Source organism: Vulpes vulpes, chromosome 14 (genome assembly GCF_048418805.1).
Source record: "Vulpes vulpes isolate BD-2025 chromosome 14, VulVul3, whole genome shotgun sequence".
Lineage (NCBI taxonomy): Eukaryota > Metazoa > Chordata > Mammalia > Carnivora > Canidae > Vulpes > Vulpes vulpes.
Window position 1 is genome coordinate 85511523 of NC_132793.1, and position 26585 is coordinate 85538107.

At 41.4% G+C, this 26585-nt stretch overlaps 1 protein-coding gene across 1 annotated transcript in view; it reads left to right on the forward strand.

Annotated features, from left to right (window-relative positions):
• Positions 1 to 26585, forward strand: part of OTUD7A (OTU deubiquitinase 7A) — a 378372-nt gene that overhangs the window by 270645 nt on the left and 81142 nt on the right. The window contains exons 5-6 of the mRNA XM_072737039.1: positions 19551 to 19733; positions 24825 to 25043. Coding sequence (XP_072593140.1) covers positions 19551 to 19733; positions 24825 to 25043 — 402 coding nt within the window. The remainder of the gene's footprint in view (positions 1 to 19550; positions 19734 to 24824; positions 25044 to 26585) is intronic.

The window sequence follows — 26585 nt, forward strand, 5'->3', positions numbered from 1 at the left end:
TTCTTTTTTCCTTGTCTTCCCCCACCCCCTCCTTTCCTTTATATGCATATCACCACCAACTACTAGAGACCCATATTGACAACCTAATATGTGTCCTTCCATATTTTTCCCCAAATAGTCATCTGCAGTTACATATGTAATATATATTACACACAGAGACAGGTACATGTACACATGTAGGAATGCAGCCAAAGATGTTAGGAACATCTAAGACTTCAAATTTGCAAGTGAGATGGATTTCAATACAATAGAGGCTTGCACCACCATTGAAAGTGTTGATGGAGCAAAGATCAGGGATGCCACAGAGAGAAGCAAATGAGTTGGGAATCACTCTCAACCTCAGGAATGTCAGAGGGGCCAGGCTGCTGCTGTTGCTACCTACTACACCAAGCACAAAGCAGCTCCTTTGCAGGCACCCTCTTAGATGCAGCTGTGACTCACAAGCACCAGGTTTCCTGGAGCCACCCCGGGATCTGTGTCTGCTCACAGCTGGCCTTGGAGCATGATGACTTCTCCTTGCAGCCTTGCAAACCTTGCATGAGTGCTTCTCCTTTAATCCTGAGATCTATCAGGAAACAGTTCTGGAAGTGTCACCGCAGGTTTCTGCCACACCGTGCAGAGGAAAATATAAAAGGGAGTGTAGGAAAGGCAGTGACTGAGTTGGCAGTGAACATCTCTGGCACTCTCTATCCCTTTTCTCAATCCTCATCCACACATATCCTTGACCATACTTAAATAAGCAGCCACAATAACATCACATCCTGCTAATTCCTCCATGCTACTGAAGATGTGCTCACTTCTCACCATTTCCTTTGTACAGGAAGTACAAAGTCTCGTAAGTCACAAACGCATCTTGAGTTGTGTTCATTCCTCACCTGATTGAGACCATGACCCATCTTTGATAAACTATAACTCGAAGACTGAATTAAGACCTTAATCATACCTAGCCTACCTTATATTATATGACAAGGAAGGGAGAAGGGAATGAGTTGAATTGTATATGCCTATAGATATATAACAAAGCAAGGGAGAACATATGCAAACCATATCTTGAATCCCACCTCTTGCAGACTCCAGATGGGGAATTTGTAATACCTTCTTCCATGGCACCTGCCCTGCTCCCCTTACTATTCACCTAGTACCCAGACCTTCATATCCAGACCCTGCATGTTTAACACAGCATTTGCTTCTGCCATTGGTGTTGGTCAATTCTCAGTTTAACATTTGTAAAATCTAATCCTATGTCCTCTAGATTTCTAGGCAAAAACCTTAGAATTCTTTTGATATTTATGGGACTTTCTCCCAGGCCATCTTCTTAGTTATGAATCTGAAAACTTTTAAGAGACCTAGGTTTAAAGGTGAATTGGGCATCACCCTGAAACACATCTGCTCAGAAAAGGTCATTGCCAGATCTTCAGACAATGGTTGGAGTGGGGGTGGGGAGCACTAGACTTGATCAAGGGAGGAGCGGCTGCTTCTGCTGGTCCAGGAGGCTCAGGACAACTGGAGAGTCAAAGACCCCGGGTCCATCAGAACCCACTAAGCATTCTCAGGATCTCATCCAGCTTTCAAAGCCCAGTCTTTTCTGCTCATTGTCCTACTGGTCACTGTTTTTCCTGCATTCTCCCCAGTGCAGTCAAGAGGATTTATTCACCATACTCTATTCCCCTTCTATGCATCACAATGTCCTTCAATAACAGCTGTTGGCTTTTCTAAGGCATCAGAGAACTAGTTTAATCTCTTTGTTTCTGCTTTCCTGGAACCATTTCCAGTACCAAATTCTGTATCCGTCAGCATTTGGTGAAGAAGACAGAAGTCATTCCAGGTATTCCAAGTAAGAAAGAGAACTAGAGGTTTATAAAACAGAGAAAGTATGTGAAATCAGAGAAGCTATGCTCAGAGTGAGAGGTTCACTGGTGCTCACTGGAGGTCCTTGCGGGCTCGGGAGTCACATGCCCCACCCACCCACCTACCCTGGCAGCTGGATTGGCAAGCAGGTGCTTCTCAGGAGTTGCCCCAAATCTATAGACAATCTCCATCTGCTCTCTGCCCAGCCATCTGCTTGCAACCCTCCATAGAAAACCAGCCGATGCTTAGCCTTACAGTCAACGTGGCATGAATGCTTCTCTTTGGAAGCTGTTTCCAGAACTCCGCTGGGAAGGGAATTCCAGGAGCATTCACTCATGCTTCTCTCCTAGGATGTGGCAATGGTATGCAAAAGTAGCAGGGGTGTTTAGGGTTGACCTTGGATGCTAAGGCATAATGATGCTGTATGTGGACCAGACAGAGCTGTGTTTGCTTTGTGTCGCCAAAGGTGGTTATGTTGCACACAGTCATCATATTGCTTTTCTCACTCAACACTACTTCACTGAAATCCCCTCAAATCAGTTTTATATGCAAATTCATTCTTTTTAATGGCCGAGTAATCTTCCAGATGCAGATTACCGTAAGTTAGCCAGCCATTTCCTGAGCAGTCCATAAGATCCTGGACACCTGCCTTCATCTCTCCCTCTCCCTCTGGTCCAGCACTAAGAAGAACCCCCACTTCTCCATCCTCACTGTCACTGGGTCAGGCCATCTCATTTCTCATCTATATAGCTGTGGCCCCCTCCTAACATTCTTTCTGCCTCCAGCTTCCCCAATTCTAAAGCAATCTCTGCTATTTAGCTAGAGTAATTTTTAATACAAGTACTTTATTTTTGTAAAATAAAGATTTGATCAACCTCTACTCCTTCGGCAATGCTCCAATGGCTCATATTTGCCTTGGTATAAAGTTCAAACCCCAGCACATATTTCATAAGACACTTCAAGGAGTGCCCTGTCCCAACACATCCATCTCCCCTCTTGCATCCTTCCCAAGTGGTCTCTCCTGGCTCCTCTCAGTGCTGTACTCATCTTAACTACCTCAGTGCCTTATGTACCAGTTCATTTAACCTCCAGGTTTATCCATGTGCTGTCTTCTTCCCAGCCCACTTCCCCTGCTCCTCCTGCTCCAGGATAGCTTTCACACTTTCAGTTCTCAGCCTAAATGAGAGCACCTCTGATCATCCTTCAAGTCCCAAGTTACATCCCATCCTGGGTGCCTTGTCAGACTCATGCCTAAATACAGTGTGGGCCTCTGTCCTATCTCTTTTTTCTGTATTAGTTAGGTGGTTGCTTCCTGTCATCTGTCCAGATTTGTATTCAGGCTTTTTTTTTCCTTACTCAGCATTCTTAGCATTTGGCCTTTTCATACTTGTTGTGTCATGTTTGCAACATGATTGCCACAGTTCCAGGTATCATGTCTGCATTCTAATCAGTAAGAACAGGGCATAACAGCACAGGTCAGCTCTCCTCTTAATTCTACATTCCTTTAAGTCAAAGGTAAAAATGTCTTTCAAATACCTCCCAACAGAGTTTGGCCCTGATCTGAGCACTGAGGAATGACAACATCTAGGGATTTAGTGAAGGAGGAAGAGCACTATTGAAAGGAGTAGAGCAGCTATTAAAATAAGAGGATGATTAGGGTAGTGTGACATCTTAGAAGTGAGAGAATGACAGTCACCATGCTATACATTAGATCTCTCCCCTTCTCTCCTCCCCCAAAAAAAGAGTAAATCAAGGAAGAGAGAGAACTTTATTAATGCAAGACAGAGAAATGACCTTGGATTTATCTACATCGAGCTCATTGGGAATCTTGAGAAGAGCTGCTTCAGTAGAAAAGGGATCACAAAAACCATTTTGCAGTGGGTCAAAGATTAAATGTGCATAAATATATTTTCTCTTTCAACATATGTTTAAATTTACTGCACACACCAGCCTCTGTAGCTGGCAATAGAATACAAAATAATACCAGTGTCTTTTTTAAATTTTTCTACATCAAAAAATCAAAATATCAGTCATATAATTTTGTTATATTATCATAGTTGTTATATTTGCACAAGCATCTGGTAAACTACAACCTATTGGAAGATTAGTTGAGGCAGCCTTTGGGCTGATTTCCTTCTCCACATTTCTATAAAAATAAGCTAATTAGATCAGCCTTACAAATATCAGCTAGCTAGGAGGTTCAGTTCCTTCAATTGGTTCTTTCTATTTTTGTCTGTATTTAATAGCCAGGAAATTCAGAATTGTTGCCTGCAAATGTAAATGAGATAAAGTCTTCCATTTCTATAGTTATGGCAGGCTACGTATTAAGGAAAAGTTCTCACTGTGAAACACTTAAAATACTGGTAATTATTGTTTAATCCTTTAAAAAATTACATTTAGTTTTATTTACTTTTTGTTTTATGTAACTGATTTATTCAAATAGTTTAAAACTCAAAAGGGGAAGATATTGACAATATCATACTCCCTCTGTCCCCTACCCCCCACTTCTCTGTGATCCTTGATCACCCCTTGTATTAGTTTCTTATTTACCTTTCTAGCATTTGTGTATGCAAATGCAAGTGCACACTTATATTTATATATAAATAGAGAGAGAGAATGTATGTATATGTTCTTCTACCCTTACTCAAAAGGTAGGATTATGGATATTTAACCTTGCTTGTTTCACTCCCTAAATATGTCCTAGAGATCTTTCCATGGCAGCTTCATCATTGTTTCATGCAATAGCATATCATTGTGTTAAGTGGAGTGTACTGTGGTTTATTTAAATATTCTTCCATAGATGGACACTTAGCTTGTTTCCATTATTTTACTGTTATAAATGATGCTGCAATGACTATGTTTTACATACCCCATTTTATGTGTATAGGTATTTCTATAGGACAGAAGCCAGAAGTGGGGTGGCTGGGTCACAGGATAAATGCCCTGTAATTTTGATGAATACTGGGAAAATGCCTTTCTTGGCATTATATCATTCTGTACTTTTAGCAACAGGTGGATGAGCGAGTCTGTTTACCACCAAGCTTAGTATACTAAGTGGGTTGCCAACTTTTGCATTCACCACTTTGATATGTGTAAAATGGTTTCTTGGTGTGTTTGTAATTTGCAATTCTTTTGCAAGTGAAATTAAGAATCTTTTTGTATATTTTAAGAGCCATTTATAATTATTTCTCCATGAAATTTTTGTTCATATCCTTTACTTGTATCTCTTGAGTTGTTAATGTATTTTCCCCCTTAACTGATTTCTGAGCAAAACACATACATGTGCACTCCCTACGAGGAGAAAATAGAGGGTGTGGCATTTGCCCTTGTGCTCAGATCCTTTTGTCAGGGGCCCAGGTACTCCTTCCAGGGTGGAGAGCAGGAAGTGACCCTGCTGATGGCTCACAGCTGAGTCCTTCTTCAGGTGCGACCCACAGGGGAAGGAGGTCACTTTATCCAAGGCTCTCCCTGACTGTGGGCAGCGCCCCCTTGCAGAGCCTTCTCTATGTCTGAGCCTTTTACTACAATGCAAATTCCTCTGAAGGCCCATCTCTTCCTCTGTGCTGCCAGTCAGTTCAGACACCTTCACTCTGGGTCTGCTGCCTCTTCCCCTGAGTCTCCCCACCTCGTCCCCACCAGCCCTCCTGCCTGCATGTTTCCTCCTTAGATTTTTCAGCATCTGATCTGCCTCAGAGATGACTCCTGGTGTGTAATATGAAATGCAGATATTTCCCCAGATCAGTATCTGTCTTTTGGCATCTCACATATATTTCAGCTTCTCTGAGACTTTCCCTTATGTTCCATGGCTTTACTGAATTGTTCATATAGCATTATTGAAACAGTAGAGCAGATTCCATGTGTGTGAGTGCCCTTCCCTCCTCACTGCTCTTTTGTTTCAGAGGGTCCCTGCTTATTCTTGGTCAGTTTTCCAAATGAATGTTAAAATCAGCTGGTCTAATTCTAAATCCTGCTTATATTTTTTGTTGGGATCATATTAAATTTGTAAGTGGGCTTAGAAAGAAATGATGATATTGAAGCTGTCAAACTAAGAACATAGTGTGTGCAGTTCCACTTTTGTGCCTATGAGAGACAGTGCATGTTTTCCACAGAGATGTTTTACACATCTCTTTTAAATTTATTTCTCAGTATTTTATCTTTTAGTTACAATTATTTAATTGCATAATGGAATATTTCCTTCCATTATGTCATCTAACTTGTTTTTTGTTTATGTATGAAAGGCTATTTTTTTATGTATGTTCATTTTACATCCTGTGTTAGTCATTAGCACTGTTCAAGGACAATGATGTTCTACAATCTGACTCCCCCCTTATTGGGTGCCTGGGAGAACTGCCCCTCCCAGCCCCTGTGGTGGGATTGGACCCTATGCCTAGTTTCAGCCACGAGTTGTGAACAGAAGTGAGGGGACACTACTGGGCCAGAGTATTTGATTGTTAATGGGAGATACTCCAGGGATTTTTGTCTTTCAGTCATACTGAGAGGCAGTTTTTAAGACCAGCTGCTCTTTCCACCTGAATCCTAAAGTGAGAAAGTGTGACAGTGCTCAGCTAACCCACAGCCAACTCATGGATGAGTAAAAAGCAAGCCTTCATTGTTATGCCCTGGAGAGGTTGGAGGCTGTTTGTTACCATATTATAATGTATCCTGCTATTTATGGCATTCTCTTGTTAATAGTAAAGGTCAGTGTATTTATCTTAGTGTTTCATGGCAATTTCTGCTTTGTAAAGTTTCTACTTTTCTATTTAGTATGCATGTATTCATACTTCTTATGTCTTCTGTTTTAATATGTATCCAAAATTTGTTCTAATCAGGTGTGGTAAGACATACAGGCATGGAAATCACTGTCACAAAGGAAGAAATTCCCTAGGAACAGGAGGCATGTCACACAAGCCCACACAGAGGAGTGCCAGGGTCAGTCAAGAGTACCAAGGCCAGTCAGGAGTGCCAGGGCCAGTCAGGAGTACTGGGGTCAGTCAGGAGCACCAGAGTTAATTAGGAGAACTGGGGTCAGTCAGGAGTACCAGCACCAGTCAGGAATACCAGGGTCAGTCAGGAGTAATGGGGTCAGTCAAGTGTACTAGGGTCAGTCAGAAGTACTGGAGTCAGTCAGAAGTACCAGGGTCAGTCAGGACTACCAGGGTTAGTCAGGAGTACCAGGGTCAGTCAGGAGAAATGGGGTCTGTCAGGAAGCATAGGGAAAGGGGGAAATATAAGCAAGAGCCTGCGGTGTGGTTTCTGCAGAAAGGAGTAAGTAAAACAGGGTAAGCAGGACAAGCAGTTTATGGATTGGCTATTTTGAATTTTAGTAGGTTCTGTGATGGAGAGGCTGTCCCAGGTTTTACCTGGCCCTAGCTGATGAGCATAGGGAAGCATTTGCCCTGAGTATGAAAGCCTGATCATGCATAGTTGGGTGAGAGGTTTTGATTGGTTCGTTTGCACATAAAAGGCACAAGCAGAGAGGTGGTTCGCTATCCTGAGGAATCAGTTAGCCTTGAGAAGGACAGTCCCTCCTAGGTCAGCAAGACCTACAGAAAACTACAGAAAAGAAAGAGCATGATTAATACATCTCCAATTGTGATTTGAATCCTTTAGTGTCCTCATCTTAAGTCATACTTTTTGGCCTGAATTTTGCTTTGTTTGATTTAATATCATGTTTCCTATATTGCTTTTTGTTTTGTTGTTTTTTGTCTTTGCCTGGTAAACCTGATACACCACTGTCCTTCCTTGTTAGTTGCAACCTTTCTGAATTGCTTTGCTCTAGATAGGTCCCTTATATGCAGCAAATAGTTAGACTTTGCTTCGTTAGATAATATGAAAATCCTCTCCTTTAAATAGTTGCATTAAGCCTGATTAAATGTATTGCTGTGACAGATATGGTGGTTCTTAGTTCTATATTATATTTTCTATTTTTATATATAAATATTTCAAATCTCAATATATTTTATTAGCTTTTTATTTTTAAATGTTTTTCTGATATTTAGAAAAGTTGCATTTTTATCTAGTGATTTACTTTTTAAAATTCTACCTTTATGTAACATCCTGTTACCTTTTTTCTTTAGACAATATGAGTTATGATCTGCCTCAATAAAATTAGCTTGTATCATCTTCTTCCACCTCTCTTTTTCTGTCTCTTCTCCTCCAGTTTAATCAGTAATATATCTTTTATCTGGTTTTTGGCATTCATCTCTGTAGTAGTGTTAAATGTGTTTATATATTTGTATTTGATCTTCCAACTTTAAATATTAGCTTGTCTTCCCATGTAGCATAGCTGAGGCAACTATTAGTTGATTCTGACTTTCTGTCTCCTACCATTTTGTTGATTGTACCATTTTTGCTTAGCATACTATTGACTTTCTCTTTTTGTACTTGTATCTATACCTTTGCTTTTTCATAGATGTACAGTTAAATAAATTTACTGCTTCCCAACTATCCCTTTGCTAAACCGCCATTTATCTCTTAATTATCTGGAGCCCATCCTCTAATAGTTTTCTCAAGAAAGATCCATTTGAATAATACTTTCTGGATCATACATGTTTAAATGGTTGTCTGCAGCCTTTATACATGAAGGAATAGCCTTGCTGGGAATAAAAATTTCTTAGCCCACACTTCTTTCTTTCAGTATCTTCTAGATGTGACTCCACTTACCTCAGGTATTGAATGTGGATGCCAAGAAGTATGTTACCAGCCTGATTTTCTTCACTTTTTGCCTAAATATTCAAATTCTTCTCTTTAAGACACAGTAATTTTATAAGGCTCTATCTTGTTATTGATTATACTAAGACAACTCCCTTTTATGCAGTGTGCCCTTTCAATATATAGAATCAAATCTTTTTATCAAAAGCTTGCTTTTTAAAAAAATAGTTTATAAACACTTTTTTCCCCATTATTTTATATTTCTTATTTCAGGCTCCAATTATGTGTATATTGTGTGTCTTTCACCTATACTCTCTCTATACCTACCATTTCTCCATAAGCTTTTGTTTATTATTGTTTCACTTTTTCCATTTTGCTTATTTTTCATTTTTTAAACATTTATTTATTTATTTTAGAGAAAGAGACTACAAGTGGGGGGAGGGGCAGAGGAAGAGAAAGAAAATGCTCAAGCAGACTCCCCACTGAGTGTAAAGCCTCATGTGGGGCTTGATCTCATGACCCTGAGATCATGACTTGAGCCAAAATCAAGAGCCAGCCACTTAACCAACTCAGCCACCCAGGCACTCCTGTTTTTCATTTTTATGGTCCTTACTGTGCTATCTGTGCTCTATTTTTTCTTTTCTCTCTTAAAATTTAACTTCATTTCAAAAAGGATTTTGGCTATTTTTTTGTTTTTTCTCCTGAGTTTAGTCAATTCCTAAAGAAGTTTTGCATCTTCCTGTGAGCTCAGCATCTCTGCTTTATAGTTTCCTTTCATTAATGTGATACTTCTGTGCTAAATTAAAGCAGCATACATCTCTCTAAGAGCCAAAATGCAGATGTTAAATTTAACTTGAGCTCTGACTTCATATGATGTTCTCCTTAAATCAAATGAATCTGACGTTTAAAGCACAAATATTTCATTGGTAAATTGTACTAGAGATTTTGGTACGTAGCATGAGAGCTATGATTTTTAATAATCCAATAACATACTGTATTGTGATAAGCACAAATTGAGGCATAGCCAAAAAGAAAAAAAATTAACAGGTAGCTTCCTTATTTCCTACATTGAGGTCTTCTTTCATAGAGTTGTAATGTTTTTCTGCCTGGAGGAAATATTGCTGGAAGAAGGAACAGAGTAAGATGGATATGGAGAGAGATGACAACAGGAACATATTTTGGAGATCTTAGATTGGCTACAGGAGAAAAATGAGTATTTCTAGGTGTCTTATTTTCAATCTCAAATAAATCAGCATTCTGTGCATAAAGAATTTGAGTAGAATAGAAATAGGATAGTCAACTATCTTCTGCCATAATTAGATATTTGGCCTTGAAGCCTAGGATACAAATTATAACTAGATTTAAGATATTCACATAGACATAGTCTTGATCTTCAAAACTAGGATATAAAATAAGATAAGAAAAGAAAAGAATAAAAATGGGTATCTTAACGACAAGAAAAGGCAAAGCAGCCAGAAAAGGGGACATAGAGTATTCAGAAGTGTAGGATTAAAGGAAACGCTAAATGTCCATGTTCTAGTGAGACCTTCTGATGTTTTCCCATTGGCCTGATGGCCTGCTGTGTTTAGGAGATGGACTTACTGACACCTGAATAAGAATTTCACATGGTACAGGTTAAGTGCATGGGAAAGAGAGTAAGGACCCAGCAGCTGAAAACATTGGTAGAGTGGGGATGGACAGTAAGGGATGTAAGAGAAGAAGTCAAGGGTCATGATGGATGAGCAAGGCAGGGAAGAGGTGTGAAAGTTAGACCATAACCAGAAGCTGTGATGCCCTAAACAAGACTGAGTTCAAGGGAACTATAGCCCCAAAAGCTTGGATTTTAATCAAGACAGACCTGCATTTGAATCTCAGTTGCCACTTAGTAGCTGGATTTCAAACATAAGTGATAGAGTTTAGATATAGCAAGAACTTGTAATGAATGATCATAACACTAACCACCACATGCTAAGAACCTCACAAACACTACTTCCTAGTCTCCTTAACCCTACTAAGAATTCCCATTATATGGATTTTTCTCTCCCTGATTGTACAGAAAAGTAATCTGAGGTTTTGCATGGTAAAATGCTATATTCACTGTCACAGAAGTAGCTACAAGGTGGAGCCAGGGCTCGACGAGGCTATGTTCTTGACAGTTCCCCTGGACTAATACCTTCCTCAAAATGAGTGTCCTGATTTCAGGGGCACACACAGCCTATGGCCACCCTGATCACCCAGCCTATTAATTCCAACTGGGATTTGGCCCATCCATTGTGGTGGTGAGGCCATGGTGGGCCTCTGGGCCCTTTCTACTCATCCTGACTCAAGGTGACATCAGTTAGGACTCTTTGAGATGTGGAATGGAAAAGAAAGGAGAGCTTGACCTATATGATCTCTGATCACCAAACCTATTTCCAGGCCAGCAGGGACCCACCCTGTTCCTAGTCCCTAGATTTCCTGTTTGTAGATGCAACCTGTACAATGTACCAATGCTTATGCTAATCAATGAGGCATCCCTGGTTCATGGTCTATAAATCACCATATACAACCCTGGTTTTCCTGAGTTGACATCTTGGGAATTGTACATACAGACAGCATATCTTGAGGCACTCTAACTCCCTAAACAATTTATGAGTGTGTTTGTCATCTGTCTTGTTTTCTTCTCACGTCAGTGGCCTTTCCACATGCATGGGCACTGAAGTATTGACTCTTTGAGGAATTCCTTAAAATCTTTGAAAGGAGCATTTGGGAGCTAGGCTTTTGTGGACAGTGCTGCTGCCCCTCTTCCCTTCCACCTTCGTTCTCATTTAACATTTATCGAATCTCTATGACTAGGTGCAGCACAATTAGAACCAGCATGCTCACTGGTTAAGAATACAGGGCAGGTGCATAGTAAAGAGAGCATGAGTACGAGGCAGCAATAGAAGACTTCAGACGAGGAATGAGCAAGACAAAATCAGTGGTGAGAAGTCACTAGGGAGAAAAGCAAAACTCACAGCCCTTCACAGATGGAGGGACACCTCTCTTGTCAGTGGTGTCTCAGTTGATCATCTATTAGATGCATGCCATGGGAACACACCTTATCCTACAGTCCTCTGGGCTGCAGCACTGGAGGCCCACATAACAACTCTGAGCCTGCTTTCACACTTGGGCCTGAATGCCTCCTAGTGGTAACCATGGTTGGGGGCTCTGGGAAGGCAGGGAACAGGCAGGACCAGCAGGAGAGGCTCTTTGAGGGGGCGGGGCAAGATGGCGGAGGAGTAGGGTTCCCCAAGTCACCTGTCCCCACCATTTACTTAGATAACTTTCAAATCAGACTGAAAACCTACGAATTTTACCTGAGATTTAGAGAGAGAACAGCTTGAACACTACAGAGAGAAGAGTTTGCACTTCTGACAAGGTAGGAAGATGGAAAAAATAAAAATATAAAAGCATCCAGTGGGGGAGGAGCCCCTGTGAGGAGCCGGCTAAGGCTGGGCGGCGAGAGCCTCCAGGACAGGAAAACCCAGTCCTGGAGAAGCAGGAACTTTAAAAATCGGCACCAGATTCTTCCCGGATGGAAAGGTGCTTAGCAGGGAAACCCGGCAGAACAGCAGGAGGGAGTGCCTCACTAACAGAGGAAGTGTGCCCTGAGGAGAGCGCGCCACACACTGCAGGCCCAGCATGGTAAAGGGCTGGAACGTGCACCCTGGCGGGGCCTCGGGGAAAGCTCAGGCAGCAGCTCCGCGCAGAGGGGGCTGCAGGCCCCGGGAGCACATTTCTAGTGGCACAGGCCCCACACACAGCCCAGGCTCCTGAACTCCCCCAGGGACAGGCAGAAGCGGGGAGGTCACAGGACAGCAAGGACGCTCCTGCTGCCGGGTGCCCCCCAAGCTGTGCAGATCAGCACCCCCTGCCCACGGAGCATCCAGGCCAGTGTGGACTAGGAGACTGTGGTAGTTACTGCAGGAGCTGACTCCAGAGCTGGAGACCTGGCCGCCGCCAGTGGTGTTGTTCTTCCTGGTGTCACCTGGGATGGAGCAGGCCACCAGGGAACAGGGGCCTCACAGGATAAACAGCTCCCACTGAGCCCTGCACCTGGCAGGGGGTGGAACAGCACCCCCAGGTGCACACACACCTGAGAATCAGCACAGCAGGCCTCTCCCACAGGAGATCAGCTGGAAGGATAGGGGAAGAGCAAGTTCTTGGCCGAGAAGTGCTGGAAAGCTCCAGGGGAAGTCGAGGGATTTACAGTATATAGACGCAGAGGATACCCCTCCTTGTTTTTGTTTTTGTTTTTTCTTTTTCTTCTTTCTCTTCCTTTTTCCAATACAACTCGTTTTCAGCCACTCTGCACTGAGCAAAATGACTAGAAAGAAGAACTCACCATGAAGAAAGAATCAGAAACAGTACTCTCTCCCACAGAGTTACAGAATTTGGATTACAATTCGATGTCAGAAAGCCAATTCAGAAGTACAATTATAAAGCTACTGGTGGCTCTGGAAAAAAGCATAAGGAATTCAGAGACTTCATGACTGCAGAATTTAGATCTAATCAGGCCGAAATTAAAAATCAAATAAATGAGATGCAATCCAAACTGGAGGTCCTAACGATGAGGGTTAATGAGGTAGAAGAATGAGTAAGTGACATAGAAGACAAGTTGATGGCAAGGAAGGAAGCTGAGGAAAAAAGAGAAAAACAATTAAAAGACACTGAGGAAAGGTTAAGGGAAATAAATGACAGCCTCAAAGGAAAAAATCTACGTTTAATTGGGGTTCCCGATGGCACCAAAATGGACAGAGGAACAGAAAGCATATTTGAACAAATCATAGCTGAAACTTCCCTAATTTGGGGAGGGAAACAGGCATTCAGATATGGAGATACAGAGTTTCCCCCCCTAAAATCAATAAAAACCATTCAACACCTCAAATTTAATAGTGAAACTTGCAAATTCCAAAGATAAAGAGAAGATCCTTAAAGCAGCAAGAGACAAGAGATCCCTAACTTAAATGGGGAGAAATATTAGATTAACAGCAGACCTCTCCACAGAGATGTGGCAGGCCAGAAAGGGCTGGCAGACTATATTCAGGGTCCTAAATGAGAAGAACCTGCAGCCAAGAATATTTTATCCAGCAAAGCTGATAAATAGAAGGAGAGATAGAAGAGAATAGAAGGAGAGATAAAGAGCTTCCAAGATAGGCAGAAACTGAAAGAATATGTGACCACCAAACCAGCTCTGCAAGAAACGTTAAGGGGGACTCTGTTAAAAAAAAAAAAAAAAAGAGGATACCCAAAGAAATAATCCACAAAAACAGAGATTGAATAGGTATTATGATGACACTAAATTCATATCTTTCAATAGTAACTCAAATGTGAATGGGCTTAATGATCCCATCAAAAGACGCAGGGTTTCAGACTGGTTAAAAAAGCAAGACCCATCTATTTGCTGTGTACAAGAGACTCATTTTAGATGTAAAGACACCTATAGCTTGAAAATGAAAGGTTGGAGAACAATTTATCATTCAACCAGTCCTCAAAAGAAACCAGGGGTAGCAATCCTCATATCAGATAAATTAAGGTTTATCCCCAAAGACTGTAGTAAGAGAGGAAGAGAGACACTATATCATACTTAAAGGATTTATCCAACAAGAGGACCTAACAGTCATGAATATTTATGCCCCGAAAGTGGGAGCTGCCAAGTATATCAATCAATTAATAACCAAAGTAAAGACATTCTTAGATAATAATACACTAATACTGGGAGACTTCAACACAGCACTTTCTGTAAATGACAGATATTCTAAGCACAACACTTCCAAAGAAACGAGCTTTAAATGATACACTGGACTAGATGGATTTCACAGGTATTTACAGAACTTTATATCCAAACACAACTGAATACACATTCTTCTCAAGTGCACATGGAACTTTCTCCAGAAGACCACATACTGGGTCACAAATCAGGTCTTAACCAATACCAAAAGATTGGGATTCTCCCCTGCATATTTTCAGACCATAATCCTTTGATACTTGAACTCAATCACAAGAAGAAATATGAAATAAATTCAAATATGTTGAGGCTAAAGACCATCCAGCTAAACGATGAATGGGTGAACCATGATATTAGAGAAGAAATAAAAAGATTCATGGAAACTAATGAGAATGAAGAAACAATCAACCACTCAAAATCTTTGGGTTACAGCAAAAGCAGTCCTGAGAGGGAAATACATCCCAATGCAAGCATCCCTCAAAAAATTGGAAAAACCTGGGGATCCCTGGGTGGCTCAACAGTTTGGCGCCTGCCTTTGGCCCAGGACGCGGTCCTGGAGTCCCAATACCGGGTCCCCCGCCAGGCTCCCTACATGGGGCCTGCTTCTCCCTCTGCCTGTGTCTCTGCCTCTCTCTCTCTTTGTGTCTGTCATGCATAAATGAATAATTTTTTTTAAAAAAATTGAAAAAACTCAAATACACAAGCTAACCTTGCACCTAAAGAAACTGGAGAAAAACAGCAAATAAAACCTGCACCAAGGAGAAGAAGAGAGTTAATAAAGATTCGAGCAGAACTCAATGAAATAGAGGCCAGAAGAATTGTAGAGCAAATCAACAAAACCAGGAGTTGGTTATTTGAAAGAATTAATAAGATACATAAACCGTTAGCCAGCCTTATTAAAAACAAAAGAGAAAATACTCTAATTAATAAAATCCCGAATGAAAAAGGAGAGGTCACCACTAATACCAAGGAAATACAAGCGATTTTTTAAAATTTTTATTTATTTATGATAGTCACAGAGAGAGAGAGAGAGAGAGGCAGAGACGTAGGCAGAGGGAGAAGTAGGCTCCATGTACCGGGAGCCCAACATGGGATTCGATCCCGGGTCTCCAGGATCACGCCCTGGGCCAAAGGCAGGCGCTAAGCCACTGCGCCACCCAGGGATCCCTGATTTTAAAAACATATTATGAGCAGCTATAAGTCAATAAATTAGGCAATCTAGAAGAAAAGGATGCATTTTTGGAAAACTACAAACTACCAAAACTGGAACAGGAAGAACTAGAATATCTGAACAGGCCAATAACCAGGGAGGAAATTGAAGCAGTCATCAAAAACCTCCCAAGACACAAAAGTCCAGGGCCAGATGGCTTCCCAGAGAAATTCTATCAAACGTTTAAGGTAGAAACAATACCTATTCTACTAAAGCTGTTCTGAAAGATAGAAAGTGATAGAATAGTTCCAAACTCGTTCTATGAGCCAGCATCACCTTAATTCCAAAACCAGACAAAGATCCCACCAAAAATGAGAATTATAGACCAATATCCCTGATGAACACAGATGCAAAAATTCTCAACAAGATACTAGCCAATAGGATCTAACTGTACATTAAGAAGATTATTCACCATGACCAAGTGGGACTTATCCCCAGGATGAAAGGCTGGTTCACACTTGTAAAGCAATCAATGTGATAGAGCATATCAACAAGAGAAAAAACAGGAACCATATGATCCTCTCAATAGATGCAGAGAAAGCATTTGACAAAATACAACATCCATTCCTGATCAAAACTCTTCAGAGTGTAGGAATAGAGGGAATAATCCTCAGCATCTTAAAAGTCATCTACAAAAAGCCCAGAGCAAATATCATTCTCAATGGGGAAACACTGGGAGTCTTTCTCCTAAGATCAGGAACATGACAGGGATGTCCACTCTCACCACTGCTATGCAACATAGTCCTAGAAGCCCTAGCCTCAGCAATCAGACAACAAAAAGAAATAAAAGACAATCAAATGGCAAAGAAGAAGTCAAACTCTCCCTCTTCACAGATGACATGATACTGTATATACAAAATCCAAAGACTCCACCCCAAGATTCCTAGAACTCATACAGCAATTCAGCAATGTGACAGGATACAAAATCAATGCCCAGAAATCAGTGGCATTTCTATACACTAACAATGAAACTGAAGAAAGAGAAATTAAGGAGTCAATCCCATTTATAATTGCACCCAAAAGCATAAGATACCTGGGAATAAACCTAACCAAGGAGGTAAAGGATCTATACCCTAAAAACTACAGAACACTTCTGAAAGAAATTGAAGAAGACACAAAGAGATGGAAAAATATCCCATGCTCATGGATTGGAAGAATTAATATTGTGAAAATGTCAATGCTACCCAGGGCAATTGACACATTTAATGCAATCCCTATCAAAATACCATGGACTTTCTTCAGAGACTTAGAACAAATCATCTTAAGATTTGTGTGGAATCAGAAAAGATCCCGAATAGCCAGGGGAATATTGAAAAAGAAAACTGGAGCCAGGGGCTTCACAATGCCGAATTTCAGGTTGCACTACAAAGCTGTGGTCATCAAGACAGTGTGGTACTGGCAAAAAAACAGACACATAGATCAATGGAACAAAATAGAGAATCCAGAAATGGGCCCTCAACTCTATGGTCAACTAATACTCGACAAAGCAGGAAAGACTATCCACTGGAAGAAAGACAGTCTCTTCAATAAATGGTGCTGGGAATTGCACTGCTGGGGATTTACTCCAAAGATACAGATGAGGTGAAACGCTGAGACACCTGCACCCCAATGTTCATAGCAGCAATGTCCACAATAGCCAAACTGTGGAAGGAGCCTCGGTGTCCATGGAAAGATGAATGGATAAAGAAGATGTGGTCTATGTATACAATGGAATATTCCTCAGCCTTTAAAAACAATAAATACCCACCATTTGCTTCAACGTGGTGGGAACTGGAGGGTATTATGCTGAGTGAAATAAGTCAATCGGAGAAGGACAAACATTATATGATCTCATTCATTTGGGGAACATAAAAAATAGTGAAAGGGAATAAAGGGGAAAGGAGAAAAATGAGTGGGAAATATCAGTGAGGGTGACAGAACATGAGAGACTCCTAACTCTGGGAAATGAACAAGAGGTAGTGGAAAGGGAGGTTGGCGGGGTGTTGGGATGACTGGGTGATGGGCATTGAGGGGGGCACTTGACGGGATGAGCACCGGGTGTTATGCTATATGTTGGCAAATCGAACTCCAATAAAAAAAAAAATACCAAAAAAAAAGGAGAGGCTCTTTGCACTGGGCAGAAGCACAGTGAGGCAAGAGTGTGTTGGCTCCCCATTACAGTGCCCCCCAACAGGATTAGGGTCCATAGCTCTGCCAGGACTAGTTTTTGCGTGCAGGCAACCCTACCTACAGAGGAGATGCAACTCAGTAGAAGAAACCAGATTGAAGGGTCCACGTGCAAACACTGTCATGTAGCAAAGTGAGGGGTTGCCAGTAAATGCTGTAATCAGTCTGTGCATCATTTTCTTTTTGTGTTGTGCCATAATAGTGTCTGTCCTCTACTGGGTCCTGGAGATGAGAATACCCCTGGTTGTACCTGGATCTCCTCAGGTTCCCCATTTGAGCTGCTTCTCTGCCCTCTCATCCCTCTTCACAATCAGAATTCATCCTGCTGATGTTACTGCTAATAGACACATCCATAGTGATATGTCTGCATTTTGTGAGAGGAACTGGAACTCCCCTCTCCTTGACGTGCTTCCTCCACACAGGTTTGACCCTCCCTTGGGCATTTGCCCCCCTCAGTGATGCCTGGGTGCCCACTCAAGTTATCACCCCTGCTAAGACATAATTTCTCTAAAGGCAGGATCTCATCTTTCTTTTCTTGGAATACTAATGCCCGTTTGATAGTCACTACTACTTAGACTTGAAAAATGCCAGGTTTTGATCATACAGGTAGTATTTGTACACTGTGATTATTAGTCCCATGTAAGAACAAGTGTGTTCTGATATTTCTGCTTCAGTTTCCTTTCCCAAAACCAGCCCTGTCTTGCCACCACCCCAGCCCCATGGCCATGACCTCTACCTCTACTACTAACGACAATCAGACTGCATTACACCAATACCCCATATTTATTATTTACAAAAGCATCAGCTCCTGCTATGTTTTCTGTTGTGTGATCCAGACAGGTTATTTTGCTCCTCTTAAACACTGAGATGGTGCAAATATGCAGCTATTGTGTCTTTGTTAGTTAACTATGGAGAAAAAAATATATGTGATTAAATTACCAATGCCTGTACAATATAATTTAACTATGACAATTGATAGTATCAAGTCTGCACTAGAAGTGGAAGGGAAAAAAAAGACATCCCAATATTATTTTATACATTTGAAGCCTAATTATATTTTAGATACAACATAATTCATATAATTAGGTCAATATGGTTAATACCTGCACTTCAAAGTTAACCAGGAGAGGATAAGATTTTATTTGCTCTTTAAAATGAAATCTTGCCTTTTAATTCTTTGTCTTTAAAAGTCTCATGATGCCTGATAAATCAGATGCAGTGTCCAATGCCTCCGTGCCTCTATTAGAAGTCCATTTACCCAGACCCAGAATTAGAACCCCAGAGTTCCAGCGCCTACAACAGCTCCCCCTAGTGTTGCAAAGAGTCCCCTTTAGCACCCCGCAGGGATCTCAGTTCCCAGAGGCCCCGCTGAGAGCTATCCCAGGCCAGGACCCCAATCCTGACCAGCATCTCACCCAATTCAGGGTCAGAGCTCTGAAGTCTGCTTCCTAGTAAGACTTTTACACAGGGAATGTCTCCTAAGCTTCTGTTTTTCCCATATTAAGTTTAAAAAGAGAAGTAAACCTGTAAGCAAAAGCCTAAAGAATATTTGTGAATTCTTTTTATTGATTTTCTTTTAGCTTATGTTTTGCTTCTCTCAGAGAGTAAGCTCTACAACTTGATTTTTCAAAAAGGTGAAGGAAGGCATGATAATTAGGAGTGTCATGTTTTGAAATGTGTGTATGTGAATCTAAAGGTGGTGAGAGTAAATACAGTCACATATTTCCGGTGGGCATCAGTCACAGGTGTGAACTTCTATTCTACTTTTAGAGATTACACGTCTGGCCATTTTACCCCTTTGAAAAATTTCAGCAGTACTGGTGGAAGGTTCATTAGTCAATGTGCTGATGAGGAACCCTCCCTGCAGAGTTTTTTCCTACAATGAGATCATTAATTTTGTAATTTCTTGTCATTTCTTGCCCATAGGCAAAAACTGGGACCTGACAGCCGCTCTGAGTGACTATGAGCAGCTCCGACAAGTGCACACAGCCAACCTGCCACATGTGTTCAATGAGGGCAGGTGCTCCAAGCAGCCAGAGCGAGAGCCACCCCAACCCGGACACAAGGTGGAGCGGCCCTGCCTGCAGAGACAAGACGACATTGCCCAAGGTACCTGGTGAGGGGCTGAGCCCAGAAACAGCTTCCCCAGGGTGCCATGGCTTACATGGAGTAGCAGGAGTGAGAGGTGGAGGGTGCAAAGAAGAGCAGGGTCATCACCTCTCAGGTGCAGGCAAATCAAGCTCTCCCTGCATCAAGCTGAAATGTGCATTGCAGTTTCCATTTCTGGCTCCTCTCTCTGCCTCAGAAAAGTGAGAGGAGTCTAGTTCCCAAGAACCCCACGTGGTTAAAGACCAGCATTTCTCCTGGAGTCCTGGTCTCTCCAAGCCAAATACCACTAGTCTCTTCTATTATTTCCTACATAACACAGTCTCCAGATCTATTCATCATCAGTGTTCGTTGTCCCACTGGCTCCATTTTGTCTATCCTTAATTACAGAAGTCAGGTGTGTTTATTGTGATAAAAGAAACAGTACAAAGATATATAAAGAAAATATCAGTTTTCTTCTCCACTTATCTCAAATCTCACTGATGTCATAACCAATGATTACATCCTGGTCTGTCTCCTCCCGGCTTTCTCTATGCTCCTTCAAAATGTGTAAGAGCCGAATGCACATAATGCTTCTCAAACACTTGTTTCACTGAACATTAAATTATGAGTAGAGTCTCAATATTTTACTCCATAGCCTACAATAATTTTTATTATTAATGGTTATTCCGGGTTGGGGGGGTCTGTTTTGTTTGTTTTTGATACTACTAGCTAAAAAGTCATACCTGTGAGCTCACATAATAGTGCTTTTATCTCTATAGGTTAACATTCCCAAAGTGGATTTGCTGTGCCAATACCTGTGTATCTTTAATTCAATAATTCCAGGACTCTTTTCCCAAATCCATTTCTGCTTGCCATGTGTGAAACGAGATGTCTCCCTTCACTTTTGCCATCACTGGACGTTTCTGTGATGGCTTTACGTTGCTTTTCTACTATGAAGGGTGAAGAGGGGTGTCTTATTTCAGCTTTCATCTTCTCATTTGTTTGTTAGCCAGTTGGATTTCCCCTGCTGCAACATGCCTGTTCCCATATTTTACCCACTTCTCTATTGATTTGTCTTCAGTTTTCTGATCAATGTGTAGCACTCTTCATGATTAAGATGATGAACACATATTTTTATATGTGTGTATGTCTTTCCTGATGTATCATTTGCTTTACTACTTTGTTTACAGAGTATAATGCCACACGAAATGTCTATGCATTCACAGCTGACAAGTGTCCTTCCTCACTTTAGAAGATATCTTGGAATACAAAGTCACTGAAATATGTTCCTATATTTGTTTTAGAATTTTGTTCTTAGGTCTTCTGATTGATTTGAGATTTTGTGATAGGGAGGAATCTAGTCTTGCTTTCTTCTGGATTGAGAGTGAGTTACTCTAGCACATTTATTGAATAAAGCATTCTAAAACACCAAATTTGCCATATATTAAATTCTCAAGTATATTTGGATCTGTTTCTGGACTTTATCTGTCAATCTGTGTGGTCACCCATCCTGTTACCCTAACTGGTAGCTTCGTATAGGACACTTCCTGTTAAGGCAACTCCTTTCACTGCTATTCTTTTCCAAAATCCTTTCACTATTTTTAGGCATTTTATTCTGCCACATAAACCTTAAGCTTGGAATTCTGATTGGAATTGGATTTAAATTTTTATTTTGAGAATCGTTGGCATATTTCAACATTGTTCTCCCGCCCAAGAACATTAAATATGCCTTTCCATGTAGTCAGATTCTAAGACTTTAGACATAGAAAAAAAACGACTTACTTTTTACATATTTATGTTTTATGTAGTAATTTATATAAATTCTTTGATAATACTAATCATTTTTAAGAGAATATTTTGGGTTTTCTAAGTATATATAATCATAACATCTGAAATAATTTAAATTCTTCTTACTATTTATACAAAGAATTTCATTTCCCATCCTATTGCATTAGGTCAACCCTCTAAACTACTGTATATGAAAGTTGTCTTTGTTTTTGTTAGCTCAGTCTTATTCAACCACACTGGAACCTATATCTTGGATTATTCTTTTATCCTTACTGTGTTGTCTAGAAGAGCCAGAATGGAGTTAGAAACGTTAATGCACATTATTTGTTTCTTCTCTTGTTTTGAGGCCGTCTTGTTAGGTATATATGTACTCATAATTGTCAGGGCACTTGTTCCAGTGTTGTTACTGATATATAGAGTGGTTCTTTGTCCCCTATAATGGCTTTTATCTTTATGTCTGTTTTACTTAATATTAAATCTCTATCCTGCCTTTCTGCTGGTTCAGATTTGCCTGGAATATAATTTTGTCTCCTGTTATTTTTAAACTTCCCTTATGCTTTTTTATTAAATGTGATTCTTATATGTAATTTGTCATCAGACATTTTATTATCTAATCCAAGAGTCTCTGTCACTTGAGCAGTGAATTTAATCCATTTACTTGAATGTTATTATTGTTATATCTGTAGTTCTTTATGTTACTTTATGTGTTACTTGCCATGCTTTTTTGGTGTATATTTCTACTTTCCTATCTTCTACTTTTTTAAGATTTTATTGATTTATTTATTTACTTGAAAGAAAGAGCACGTGTGAGTGGGGGGAAGAGCAGAGGGAGAGAGACAAGCAGACTCTCCAGTGAGCTTGGAGCCTGACACGGGGCTTGATCCCATGACCCTAAGATCATAACCTGAGCTGAAATCAAGAGTTGGACACCTAAATAACTGAGCCATCTAGGTGCCCCACCTTTCCTATCTTCTCTGGCTAGTTAAACTTTTATTTTGCTTTGAAAGTTATACTTTATACCTCTCTTCATGTTATAGTTACCCCTAATCTATGAAAACCTGTATTTATGTTTTCTTCCTATCATTTTTAAAAATTTATTAACAACTACATTTTACCCTGAAGAAGACATGTTCCTTAGTATCGTCTTCTCCCTTTCTACTGCTGCTTGTCCTCAATCACATTTAGGTTCATTTTGTTGTCTGTTTAGACAACCATTAACTTCTTTATTTACTCACAGTTATCATTTGCCAAAAGATAAGGTCCTAATAACATCTCATCAACTGGCAAATAGGTACTAAGTGATAAGCCTTGAAGGAGTACAGATAACCCTGCCCAGCAGTTTCCCACTGCTGAGAACAGCATTGTGAGTCTGCCCAGTGGACCATGGGATCACATAGTACCTCGGGTGTTAAAGAACACCTGATGTCCATCTCCATCGGATCCCAAAGGATGGGGCAGTTCTACTTTCTCAGATACAGAAACAGTAGTCTGTAGCAAGACGTGAGACATCAGCACGGCTTGTAAGACCTGGAGAACATGGCAGAAGGACTTGGAGTCTCCTTTGCCCCTGCTCTCAAGAACATGGACCACATGCAGAAAGCAATGGAGCTATTCCCAATGGTAGACAAGCCAGGACCTATGCGCTTCATTTCTCCTTTCTCATGGCCAGTATGGTTTAACTTCTCTTTGCCTTTCCTCAAAATACAAAATAACTAGTCATCATGGTCTTGGAATCCAACTGAAGATGAATCAAAACTACTCATTTAAAAATACTCTGTGAGAAAAAATGAGTGGGAAATATCAGAAACGGAGACAGAACATGAGAGACTCCTAACTCTGGGAAATGAACTAGGGATGGTAGAAAGGGAGGTGAGTGGGGGTTAGGGGTGACTGGGTGATGGGCGCTGAGGGGGGCACTTGATAGGATGAGCACTGGATGTTATTCTATATGTTGGCAAATTGAACACCAATAAAAAATAAATGTATAAAAAAAATTTTTAAAATACTCTGTGAGACTCACCATTCTTGTTAATGCACAGGTACTTGAGGCTTCTCAGAATGGACTTTAAATTTAAAACCAGCTTACCCCAGGATCAAAAGCCTCTTGTTTTTAGTCTCCTGTAGCAAAATTACTTGAACGTCATTTCTGTCCATTGCTCTTGCACCTGGGGAAGTAAGAAGCTCCTGTTCTGGATGAAGGCATGAGTGTGGGATTTTTGTGAACACAGATGGGCAGAGGCATGCTTCAGAGCAGCATCAGCATGAGCGCAGAGCCTAATGAGTGAGCAGGCTAATCTGAAATGAAGTGGGAGTCCTCATGACCTGAATGGATACACTTAGGAATTTGCCACAGGGTTTACACAACACCTATTCAAACACTGCTTTGAATTTTATTTTCCTGAACAAATTAAAAGAGGACTTCTGCCTTGCTAGAAGAATTCTCCATTATTACAAATATTGATTGTAAAAAGAAAACTTCCCCCTAACACCATGCCTTTAAGAATTCTTGTATTATCATGAATGTTAGCTATTAAGAGCAGGGCTTTAAAAAACCAAGTATGCTTTTACAGCACTAAGAGAACAAAGGCATCCACTTTTTTTTGCTGAGGCATTGAGATCACATGATGATTAACTTCTTAACAGGGGAGCATCACATACATCAGAGGAATTCTGTACTACATTTTTCACCCTTTGGCTGGAAAATCCAGGCAGAAGAAGACCAGAGTAGACCAGCACTTCTGAGTGCTTGTGACAGTGGCAAACTGAGACAGAAGAGAAGTAGATGGGATGGCTTCGTATTTTTGTATTTGGAGCATCGTCACATGGGATATGTTTATCAAAGTAACTTTAGTAAAGTAACCTCTCGTATGATTCAAGCCATGTGGGGAAAGCCTGAACCAATTGCCTCTTGCTTTAAGTATGTAAATGTAAAAAACAAAGAGCAGTCTGGCATGTGGCCTTTAGAGCTCTGAAGAGGGCAGCTCTGCTGAACTGAATCAGATGTAACTTAAGACCAAAAAAAGCAAAACTGGTGATCTTTCAAGATGCTGATGTGTACTTGTATGGTAGACTTGCAGCTCGCCTCTTTCTGAATGGTTTCATGACTCAGAGTGAGTAAGTGCCATATGCCAGGTGGTGGTAATGTTACCCTCCCAGCAGCAGGGAGGCCTGCAGGAAGAGTGACAGGTGTGCAGGTGAATGTGTGTGTGCCTGTGTGTGTGTGTGAGCATATCTGTGCATGCACGTTTGTGTGGATGCATGCTCACAGAGCCACACACCCACCGCACTCAGTTCCTGTGGTTGTCCTTCCTCCCCCCACTGCAGAAAAGCGACTTTCCCGGGGGATTTCCCACGCCAGCTCTGCTATCGTCTCTCTGGCCCGGTCCCACGTGGCGAGTGAGTGCAACAATGAGCAGTTCCCCCTGGAAATGCCCATCTACACATTCCAGTTGCCAGATCTGAGCGTGTACAGCGAAGACTTCAGGAGCTTCATTGAACGGGACTTGATCGAGCAGGCGACCATGGTGGCTTTGGAGCAGGCAGGTGAGTTCCTGGCCCCAGCAGGCTCAGGGAGCAAGTAAGGCTGGCCTAACTTAGGTCAATGAGCAAGGGAGAGGCATGTTGTCTGACTCAAGTGTGTTCAACTCAGACTCTAGATGCTTGCAGCAAACCCCCCTATTCTGCAGACAAGCTCTGCTGCAGCCTAGCACCAGCTGGTAGGGTTCCACAACAGCATGGTGTTGAGACCTCTTGAGTTTATTCCCTTTGTTCCCAGATCCCACCTGGCTAGGCCAGTCCTCTCTAAAGAGAACTCTCTGTGGCTTTGCCTTACTTTTCTCCTGTTTCCATCCAAACCTACCGTGGGTGTCAAACAAAAGGTAAGAAAGACCATGAACTTTGAGAAAAATAGGAGACCCTGTCACTTCCTGTGGACATGAGCAAGTTATGTAACCTCCCTGAGCCTCAGTTTTCCTGCAAAGATGGGGAGACAGGTTACAGCCTGGTGAAGCTACTTGAATATGAAATGGCATGTGCTTTGTGGCTGTCATCTCCTGCCCCCCAGAATTCCTGGCCTCTAGGCTAGAGAAACACAAACCCTGACTTCACTCTCTCCCTTTTTCTTAGCGTTTCTTTTGACATCCCAATGAGGAGGAGATGTGGGGAGCAAGTCAGACTTGTCTTCTTTGGAATCCCTAAGAACAAAATAATTAGTTCAAAACAAATGTCTAAAGCAGATGTAGGTTCTTTCTAAGAGCAAATATGCTACCTTACTCATAACCGTTTTCATTATATATCTTTGCAAAACGACATGTTCAGGGACTTCTCAGACATGCATGCAGAAGACTCTATGCCCTTCTCAGGCACAGCATGCATCTCCCATGGGGCCTCACCTGCCAGTGTGGGTTATCAGTGCATTTGGAGTGTGTCCTCACTCAGTCAGGCTGGAAAACAAGTCTTTCTGATTCTGATTCCATTGTCAGCCAGCTATTCCCTGCTGCAGCAGAGCAGAACCTCCACTTCCAAAGGCCTGGCACATGGAGATGCTCCTGTGTGGCAGATCCCAGGGGAGCAGGATGGGGATCCTCTGGCTGAGCATAACAAAGAGAGGGTGTGTTCCGGCCTTCAGCCAGCTAGTGCTGCTCTGTCAGGGAATTGGGCTTATCTCAGCTCTTAGCCAAGACACAAATAAAAATGCTCAAGCCTTTGGAATGTTGCAGAAGACTGAAGAGAAGATCTACAGCTGGTATGATCTTGACATTGGCAGATGGCCCAGTCATTTCCTACCAATCTTGGTAGCAGAAGGGCAAATGATGAGAGTAGCTGATAGAAAAAAACTACTTATAGAAGGTGTGGCTTTTGGATAAAAAAAAAATCTGGAAAAATAAACACTCTATCCACCTTCTTCCTCCACCTTTCAGGCTCTAACCAGTGCCTCTCACCAGTAGAAGGGCAGAGAGCCCATTACTGGTGTTCATGCAAGTTTCCCTGTGGGTGCAGAGTATAGGGAGTACACATCTTCAGGGCAAATGGAAAACATCCAGAAAGTGGACACTTGGGTGTTTTCACCAGATCCAAGCCTCTGTG